The 10,436-nt window shown below is 30.1% G+C and overlaps 3 protein-coding genes across 3 annotated transcripts; 2 read left to right on the forward strand and 1 right to left on the reverse strand.

The window, feature by feature from the left end:
• Positions 1-2,431: 2,431 nt before the first annotated feature.
• On the forward strand, positions 2,432-5,955 carry LOC106785527 (sodium/potassium/calcium exchanger 4-like). Its single transcript, XM_014746088.1, has 8 exons — positions 2,432-2,596; positions 3,694-3,918; positions 4,009-4,196; positions 4,334-4,481; positions 4,607-4,708; positions 4,794-5,156; positions 5,262-5,363; positions 5,474-5,955. The coding sequence occupies exons 1-8, from the start codon at positions 2,458-2,460 to the stop codon at positions 5,806-5,808; spliced, it is 1,602 nt and encodes a 533-aa protein (XP_014601574.1). The 5' UTR covers positions 2,432-2,457; the 3' UTR covers positions 5,809-5,955.
• LOC106785526 (peptidyl-prolyl cis-trans isomerase-like) lies at positions 5,208-7,248 on the reverse strand. Its single transcript, XM_014746087.1, has 2 exons — positions 7,156-7,248; positions 5,208-6,960 (listed from the first exon to the last, which is right to left on the reverse strand). Exon 2 carries the CDS (start codon positions 6,920-6,922, stop codon positions 6,428-6,430), a length of 495 nt encoding a protein of 164 aa, XP_014601573.1. The 5' UTR covers positions 6,923-6,960; positions 7,156-7,248; the 3' UTR covers positions 5,208-6,427.
• Positions 7,249-7,297: 49 nt separating this feature from the next.
• LOC106785525 (vesicle-associated membrane protein 7) lies at positions 7,298-9,384 on the forward strand. Its single transcript, XM_014746086.1, has 6 exons — positions 7,298-7,665; positions 8,023-8,235; positions 8,329-8,466; positions 8,536-8,694; positions 8,762-8,854; positions 8,941-9,384. Exons 2-6 carry the CDS (start codon positions 8,032-8,034, stop codon positions 9,007-9,009), a joined length of 663 nt encoding a protein of 220 aa, XP_014601572.1. The 5' UTR covers positions 7,298-7,665; positions 8,023-8,031; the 3' UTR covers positions 9,010-9,384.
• Positions 9,385-10,436: the final 1,052 nt, after the last annotated feature.

Raw genomic sequence — 10,436 nt, forward strand, 5'->3', positions numbered from 1 at the left:
GTGTGTGTGTGTGTACATTTCGAAACATTTTTTTTCCGCATGAAAAAGCATCGCCCCGTCGAGTTCGCGAACCTTGCGAGGTGTAGGTGTGCCAGGTACACTTAATATATATTTATATCGATAACGGATTATCGGTGTTTCTTTTTTTTTTATTATTATTATTATTGCTTCATTTATATTACTGCATTTTATTCAATTTTATTCTTTTCTTGTTCTCTTTTTTTCTTTTTTACGTTTGGAGGAAACGTTTAAACGTTCAATTATTTATGAATTATTTTAGAATTATTTTATTATCAGTCTCCTTCCTACTCTCGATTGTGTTTGTGTGTGTGTGTGTGTGTGTATTCGAATATTTTAAATTTATTTATCTAGATTTTAATTATTCGATAAAAGATTTTATTCGATAAAATTGTTTCATTGTCATTAATAATGTTTTTCTCATGGAATTGTGTTACTTTTATAATTAACTTTTATCGAATAAATCTCATGTATTTGTAAGTTTTAAATGAAAATTATTTATATCTTTTCGTTTTAATTTGTTTCATATTAATATTTAAATAATCTCTCCGGTGTGGATTATTATTATTATTATTATGTATTATAATTTTAAATTATTCATCACTGTTCAGGTTCATCGTTTGATCTTTAACATTGTTAGTAAATTTGTAAATGTATTAATTGAAAAGAATTAGAAAAAAAATGTAACGTGTTTGTGATCGTAAAAAAATATGGTTCTTCCATTTCTATCCTGATTGATCTTATTTTTAGTCAACTCATTTTCTCGCCATTAGCCGATATTTTTCCATTAACAATAACCAAGTAATTTGAGTGCTTTCTGCGGTATAACGATAAGTCTAAAATGGTGTAATGGTTGGGTAATTTTAATAATTGTATAATGTACACATTATTTTATGAGTTGACAGTCCTTTTTGCAAACTAAAGATAACAAAAAGTATAAGATGTGTATTATGTTAGACTTTTTAATCATTTTCAAAATTTATAGATTTCCATATAACTCGATTCGTTATTTTTTAAAATTTCTGTCTTTTCATGTCAATGAAACAAATATATTGTAATTATTACTCGTACGAATAAAATTATATCTTAATTGGTTTAATTTATGTCTAAAACAAAAACTATATATATACAAGATATATTTTATGATAAAATACAATAAAATAAAAGATATAAAACTAAACGTTTGTGATTCCTCTAATAAATTACATCAAGTTTTTGTATTTAATTACGAATTCAAACTAGTTTTGTTAGTCTAATATTAATGTTGTTATTGTCTTAATATTTTGAATGACTTAACAATCGATTCGTAGAACAGATCGAGGCAAATTTCTCGTATTCGCCAATCGATAGCACGCTGCTTCTCGAGTACCTCGAAGATTCGATATAAATGAGTCACGTGTGTAGTTTTATCGACGATAATTAATCGTCCCTAATCACAACTCGTCAAACGAACAACGAAAATTGCCGTCGACGTTTATTACGTTCGAAAAAGATCGTTAGGCGAAATTCACGTGCGAGAAACGAGCTAATCGATAAACTCGAAACTCGAACACATTTGGATTACGATCATTTGTTATATTCTTACATAATATTTGTTACGTATGTTAATTCATTATTAATCATATGTAATTCATATTATCATAATTATATATATAAGTTAAAAATATATTTAATTCACTTAGAAAACCGAAAAAAAAATGAAATTATAAATTTCAACAAAAAAGCAAAATTCAATTTAATTCGTTCTCGTATTACGTATTGTACTTTGAAACAATCAACTTTTGTTTTTTTATTTTCGATCGATTCAAAATCAAAACACTCATTGGAAATCACGTTCTTTATCATACTTTAAGGCGCTGTTGCCAACACTATAAATATCTATCATAGTCGAGTATAATATTTATCATTAACGTGAATATAAAATAACGTTGTAAACCTTTGGAATAATACAGGATTAATGAAACGACAGGTTTATTCAGTTATATAGGTAAATATGTTACTCGTATGACGATTTCTAGGGCTAGAGAAAATTTTCCTTCGATGATCGAAGGGAAGATTGTTTTCTTTGGTATCTTATCTCGAATACGAACACGTAAGAACAACACGGCCATAGTTCGATATCGATATTGATACTGATATCAGTATTGATTTGAACGTCTTCTGAGATTGATCGAATCGAAAAAATCATTTTCTTAACTTGCTTTACTTATTATAGTGATTAAAAAAAAATAAGAGAAAGAAAAAAAAAAAAGAAAAAGTATTTCATTTTGTTTTTTATTCTTTTTGTTGTTGTTGTTTTCAATTACAAACAAATCTAAATTTTCCTCTCTTCGTTAGACTTCTCGTCCAAGTTTTCTCTCTCTCTTACGAAAAGGAAATAATATTTTTATTTTATTTGATTTTTTTTTTATATTTGTTTTTAACTTTTCTACAATCGTTATGGCGCGACGACACAGACATATGATAGCATATAGAATATTATTCGTTATAGCCATACCAGCTATGTATTTTCTTTGCGTAAGTATCGGTGGATATAATTCGAAGGATCCAACATCGTTGACCGGTTATAAAAAAACACGTAAGTATGACATAACAAAGAGAAAAAATAATATAAAATGTTCATTTTCAATCGTAGCTCTCTCTCTTTCTCTCTCTCATTATGTAATACATTTAATATGAATTTATATAACGCTTTGTGTGACGAGTCTCGAATTTGATTCTAATTTGAAACAATTTAGATTACTAATGAGAATTACGAGAGTATGCGTTTACAATTAATATTCATTCGTTAATAAGATTCGTAGAAGATACCCTCTTTATTCGGTCTACTAAAAGATTTTTACTAATCTGAGTCATGTATAATATCATACGTCAAACGAATTTTTAATGAGAAAAAATCAGCTTTGGATAAAGTACACATTTTATGTGAAGTAACAGTGGTAGTGATTAATTAACAAAAAAAAAGAAAAGGTGAAAATATTAATTGATCGAACACGGACGAATTATATGATATAAAATATTAATCATCGACGATATTGTTGTTGAATTTGTTTATTGTTTTGTAATGTTTTGTTCTTATCGAATTTAAATATAAAAAAAAAAAAAGAAAAAATACGTCGTACGTAGAAAGTCGTTCGAAATTCCAAGCATTATCGAATAAAAAGATCTCTCGAGAGTTCTCGTCGCGTGAGAGGACGACGTTACGTTACGACGATTATTTTGTCTTATAATCTGCCAACTCGACGAGGAATTACCCGGTACGGTTTAATTCGATCGAATTAGAGACAACCTCCTCTTGCTCTTCTCAAGATTCTATTACCTCGCGTACAACTTCCTCTATCTCTCTCTTTCTTTTTCTTCTGAGAAGAAACGAGATTAAAAAAACAAAAAAATAGAAGCAATAAAAGGAAACACAATTTTCTAAAGCGAATGAAATTATCGTTAAAAAGGACACCCGTTAGATTCGTAGAAATTGTTTTTAGATTTTTACCGAATATAATATTATATTATATATATCGAGAGAGAACCGAATAAAAAAAAAACCCCGAATCGATATTCGATTCTACTGGTGGTTCTTTTTTTTAATTTTGTTCCAATCTCATCTCTCTCTCTCTTTTTCTTTTTTTTTTTTTTAATTTATTTTATTTTATGTTTTTTTTTTATTCACGCAAAAAGATCTACGAAGACTCTTGCAAACGGTTGAGGACGTTCAACAGGAAATAATAGAAGAGAATTGTACAGCACCGGCCATTGACGAATTCCCATCGGATGGATTTACCCGAGTACAACGACAATCGGGTTTCATAGCAATTCATTTCGCCATAGCTATTTATCTCTTTTTACTTCTTGCTATCGTATGCGACGATTTCTTCGTACCATCGATAAAGAAAATATGCGAAAGTAAGTAAAGCTTATCGAATATTTAGATCTTTGTAATCATAAAGGATAACAAGAATGATTGTTGAATCGATTGAAATTAATTTTATTTAGAGATGAAATTGAGCGAGGACGTAGCAGGTGCAACTATTATGGCAGCGGCTAGCTCAAGTCCAGAATTATTCATCAATGTCGTTGGAACTTTCATAACGGAAGGTGATTTAGGTGTAGGCACGATTGTTGGTTCCGCTGTGTTCAACATACTTGCTGTACCAGCTTGTTGTGGATTATTTGCTAAACAGGTTTACCATTTTATTATTTAGAAAATTTATTTTCTCTCTCTCGAACTTTATTATAATCTAATCTCGATGAAAGATTATTATTTAAAACAAAAAAAAAAACATGAAAAAAAACATTCTTAACGTTGTTTTATTTTTAGGCATTACAACTGGAATGGTGGCCCATAACACGCGACACATTGGCGTATGCTTTCACTGTACTTTTATTGATCATAACACTTCGAAATGGTCGTATCGAGTGGTACGAAGGCTTGATTCTCATTTCATTTTATATCCTTTACATTTCGGGTAAGTCGAAAAACGTGATAGGAAACACGTGAGCCCCAGCCCTTCTGAAACAATTTATTCCCCTTCCTCCTCCGCCCCCAATTCCCTTAGTCAGAATTCAGTTGAAATTCTATGTTTCCTTTCAGCAATGTGTTTCGACGGAAGGATCGGTGGATTTCTCAAACGTGTCACGTCGAAGAGGAAACCATACAAAAATATTTCTGAAAATAGTCCTCTTCTTACTAACAGTACGATTACAAATAATTTATTAAGATTTTAAAAACAAATATATCCAATTTTAATGTGTCCCATCTTTTGCATTCGTTTTTACAGTGCATGCGAAAAGCGTCGACATCGAAAGTTTCGGCACGAGCGAAGAGGAAGAAGCACGTAAGTGTTTGTATTTAAAAAAAAAAAATAGAAACAAATTTCCTAACTCCATCCTACCACGAGAACAAGACAATTTATTTGATATTATATTTACAGTTGAAATCGTAAGTATGACAAGTTGGCCGAGCTCGAATGGTGAAAAAATATGGTGGCTATTAACGTGGCCCATCAATCTGGCACTGCTCGTTACGATTCCAGATTGCAGGAGACCCAAATTAAAATCATGGTATCCTCTTACATTCATAATGTGCATTATATGGATCGCTAGTACATCTTACGTAGTAGGATGGGTGATTACGATTATTGGTAGGTATTATTATTTCATTATTTTCTTTTCAATAACATCTCTATCATTGATATGATTAAGATCAATAAGGTTTATTAATTAAAATCCATACATATAACCCATAGGTGATACATTCAACATTCCTGACTCGATAATGGGATTGACTTTCCTCGCTGCTGGAATGAGCGTGCCCGAAGCTGTGTCTAGCGTTATAGTAACAAATCAAGGTAATTAACTAACGTTTCAAGATAATTCAAATTTTATATTGATATATTATTAACGATACGAATATAATCCAATAATAATATGTTTATTATTTCGTTTGTTATTATTTAAGGTCTCGGATCCATGGGAATAAGTAATTCGATAGGTTCGAACGTATTCGACGTCTTACTTTGCTTAGGATTACCATGGTTCGTGAAGAGTGCCATAATGCCAACTATACCCGGAGAACATAGCGTTAAAATTAATTCACAAGGTCTCGTTTATAGTTCTGTATCATTGTTCTCAACTTTATTCGTCTTATACGTCTCACTCGCGTGTAACAAATTTAAATTAAATCGTGGTATAGGTATAACATGTCTTATAACATACGCCATATTTTTAGTATTCGCATCGGTAATAGAACTTAATATCTTTTTCGTCGTCAATTTACCCATATGCAAACACTGACGATAACTATCGTGTGCGCGCGCGATTATTTCTTTCTTTCTTTCTTTCTTTCTGTCTCCCTTTCCGCGTGCACGCTTCTTATGCAAAGGCAACGTAATTTAATGTACATATGTATGTATTAAATACAAACGATTCGATGGTGCTAGTCAATTATTTGTAACATGTCCATTTAGTACATTACGATTCGTTATTTTTGGATTAACATGAATCTGCATGTATTTTTTATTAAGTAATTCCTTTTCTATTTTATTCAAACGTATACTTGTTAGTAATGTTTCGCTAACAATAAGTACACAAAAAGATGTGTATATATATATACATATATACACACACACACATGGAAGTGTAAATATATAATATATATATATATATGGTATAATATTTATCTTTTACATAATAAAGAGAACATTAAAGAAAGATATTATTAGATATTAAAAGGAGAGAAGTGCTCATTTATCACGCATAGTTTGGTGTTAATATTCTTATTAGAATGTCAAACGGTGACAATGATTCTCAAAAGAGAATATGATTAAATGTAGATCTGGTATAAATGATGGTCAAACAGTAAAGTGAAAAGTATTATTTAATATTTATTGGAACGTAAGTAAAAGGAAGTCATTTAAAGTTGACCGCAATCAGCAATTATTATTTTCTGACGAGTCTTGCCGGTTTGGCTACCAAAACTTTCGACTCTCTTGATTACATCCATACCTTCGATAACAGATCCAAAGACTACGTGCTTATCGTCTAACCAAGTAGTTCTAGCAGTCGTTATGAAGAATTGTGATCCATTGGTATTCGGTCCAGAATTAGCCATGGAAAGTAATCCGGAATCGAGGTGCTTAAGTTCAAAATTTTCATCCTCGAATTTTTCACCATAAATTGATTTACCACCGGTGCCATCGTGGTTTGTAAAATCTCCTCCTTGGCACATGAAGTTAGGTATTACACGATGAAAGGTACTACCTTTATATCCAAAGCCTCTCTCTCCAGTACAAAGAGCACGGAAATTCTCAGCTGTTTTTGGTACAATATCTGCTCGTAATTCCATAACTACACGACCAACAGGCTTTTTGTCTGCGGTTATGTCGAAATATACTTTCGGCAAACCCATTTTCTTAGTTTATATTAGAAAAACTATTAAGAGAGTACCTAAGGTAGACAAAATTGGTTAAAATATTAGTGTGATGATATAATATTTAAGTTCTTAATAATAATTCAATTATATAACGTGTAATATTTTCATCGAATTTGATTAATTTATCGAGAATCATCGATAGAAATGGATTTTATTTTATTAATAGAATATATAACGATAATAATAATTAACAAATTTCTAGAACTCACCTCTTCGTCTAGTGTAGCAACGGATATGTAACGGTCGTTCTTCTCTTATGGCACAGTTTTTTTATTGATTTAAGAGGGCGCTTCCGTACACGGTGTCCGGTGTGAAGTTGACGTCGAAAACTCTTGTCTAAATATTCCAAGGTTGGCAGCATGGAAAAACTAAAAATACTGACAAGTGATTTTGTAATTTATCCACTGTTATTCCACCAGTTCATCACGCGCACACGCATACTTATAAATAAGTGTATATGACAGCTTGTTAAAAAACAAAAAAGAAAAAACTATATTGTGAACATATTCCTCTACCACATAGAAAGCTGTTTTGACGTTTCCATTTCATTTTATGTATGTTGGATATAAATCGATAATAAATAATTAATTGTTTTGTGTATTCTTTTAACGACGCCAGGTCATGAGAAGTATATAGTTACGATTGTTAATGATAACAAAATAAAGCAAAGTGCATAATCATTTAACATATAAGGGCGTATTAGTTTAATACACATCAAGGTAATATTTTATATTTACTCTTATTTCTTTTATCCACGTTTAATAATTTATGACAAATTATGAAATTTTTCGTTTCACCTTTAATTTGTATCTTAAATGCACAATAATAATTATAAGATTTTTATTAGTTAGGAAGATGTTAGAATGCAAATTTTTATCTACAATATAATCAGTTCAATTATCTCTTTGTTTACGACGCGATGATTCAATCCCATGAATCATCTTAATAATTTGAAAAGTATTTTATCATTTGTTATAATAAAATAAACGATGAAGATTCATAGTTTGTCTTGTATTGCAAGCGAAATGTTAAGATTGAAAATAAATTAATTATGGATTTGTTATTTTGTTTTCCAGATAATAAAAATGCCTATTTTATATAGCGTTGTGTCTCGAGGAATCACCGTATTCGCCTATCATGCAACTTGTGCCGGTAATTTTGAAGAAGTTACGGAGAAAATATTGGCACAGATACCACCTAGAAATAATAAGATGACTTATTCCCAAGGACCTTATCTTTTTCATTATATTTGCGAGGACTCTCTTATTTACATGTGTATAACTGACGATGTACGTACAAAGTAATTCACTTGAATGATACATTTGTTTTTTTAATAAAAAAAATAGCTTATAAGATCACTTTCTTTTTCGTTTATTTTTCAGGATTTTCAAAGATCCAGAGCATTCCTGTTTCTTAACGAGATAAAACGCAGATTTTTAACTGTTTATGGAGAGGGAGCTCAAACTGCCATGGCTTATGCCATGAATACAGAATTTAGTAGAGTTTTAGCTAACGAAATGGTAAAATTTATACATTTTTCTAATTTAAGCACATTTAATTTAAACACAATGATGTATTTGATTTTGTAGAAACACTATAGCGAATCCAGGGACATTGATACTATATCCAAAGTTCACGGGGAACTTGACGAATTGAAAGATATTATGGTTAAGAATATAGACAATTTAGCAATGCGTGGAGAAAGATTAGAACTTTTAATTAACAAGACTGAAAATTTAACTGCGAGTGTAAGTTACGTTTCAATGATATTATTTAATCGAATTAACTTGTATATTAATGAAAGAATATTTTCAGTCTGTTACGTTCAGAAAGACGAGTAGAAACTTGGCACGCTCATTGTTTTGGAAAAATGTTAAGATTTATGTCATTATAGGAGTGGTTTTAATAGTAAGTTAAAACATATATTCCTTTCTTTTTTATCAGGTGGCAAAGAAACAAATCATAAAATATTTTTTAAATATTCTACGTTACAGGTAGTGGTTTATGTCGTGGTGTCAATAGCATGTGGCGGATTGGGTTGGCAAAAGTGTGTTGGAAATTAAACATCTGAAAAAAGATCTGAAAAAGCTGTGCCTAGAATACGTTACGTCATATAAAATAAAGAAACTTTGAGATAATTAAGAACGATGTCAAATATGGAAGGCCTTTGTTAGGACAAAAGTGAACTGCATCGTCTTTAAATCATACTAAATATTATATATAGATACACATATACATATATTCTATATTTATTTGTTATATTTTAAGGACATACACGTTTCTTACTATAAATACTTAGAAATAATGAAATGCTCGCATAATTTACATATAACTTTAGCATAGTTAATTGATTAATTAATATATTATATCGATTATTTGTATCGTCAATCAGGGATATTATATTCTTAAATCTTAAAGATACGAAAATGGAAACGAAATATTAATCTTATTTTTACTTGCACCTTTTATCATATTAATTATTATTATCACCGAATTGTATTAGAGTAGTAGAGAAGATTGCATTACGAAAATACATCAATAAAATTGTTATAATGATCGTTGAGAGAAAGAAGTTAAGTCGATGAAGACAATCATTCTTTACGAGTAAATTCCTTTAATTAATAATTAAAACAAAATATCTATATTAGATTTCTAATTGTTGTTTGTTTTTAAATGTATATAGAATTTAATTAAACATTCACTTTGTGTACACTACTAGTTATTAAAAGTTACTAGGAAATAAAGTTACAAATATATTGAAATTCTAGTAACATGGCTAAGCCGATATTGGTAATAGTAGTGCTCTATCTTTATCTTACCGACCGAAAAGATCTTATGGTAAGTTGTCTTGTAACAGGTACACAGAAAAGGACTTATTAGATTAAAAAGAAAATCGATATTATATTGGAGCTACAAAGATCGGAGAAAAACGAACAAACAAAAAGTCAGCAATTGATTGGAAACAAAAAACAATAAAAAACTTCATTGCTTTGCTTAGCATTGAGAAAATACGTTTTTGTATTTTCAATTATTAATAACTAATTAAATAATTAATTGATAAAGTGTGCAATTATAGATTTTAAATGTGCAATTAGGAGCACTTATTCATTTTTTTCTACTGTTAAGGTTCCTTGCCAACGTTCCTACGGTGGAAGACTGCTAGTCGTCTCATAGATTTTTATTTGGCTCGATTTTCTATAGAATTACGATGGTAATTTATCGGTCGGTCGTTCGTTCGGCTTTTTTCCACACCATTAGTGGCATTAAGTTTCCGCGCGAAGAGCTACGATATGCATTTCGTGGGCACTCCCTTGTGTTTCCTAAAAATTACTTATCTGCGCATGCTCTCTCGTTTGTTCATTTCTTTTCACATAATATTCATCCATCCCCATGCATATTCATACACACATATATATATATACATATAAATATGCAAATATAAAATAAAAAATATTAGGATGAATCAAAAGTGTCTTGTTATAAATTGCAT

This window comes from Polistes canadensis, unplaced genomic scaffold (assembly GCF_001313835.1).
Source record: "Polistes canadensis isolate GaletaPanama2010 unplaced genomic scaffold, ASM131383v1 scaffold_52, whole genome shotgun sequence".
Taxonomy (NCBI): Eukaryota; Metazoa; Arthropoda; class Insecta; order Hymenoptera; family Vespidae; genus Polistes; species Polistes canadensis.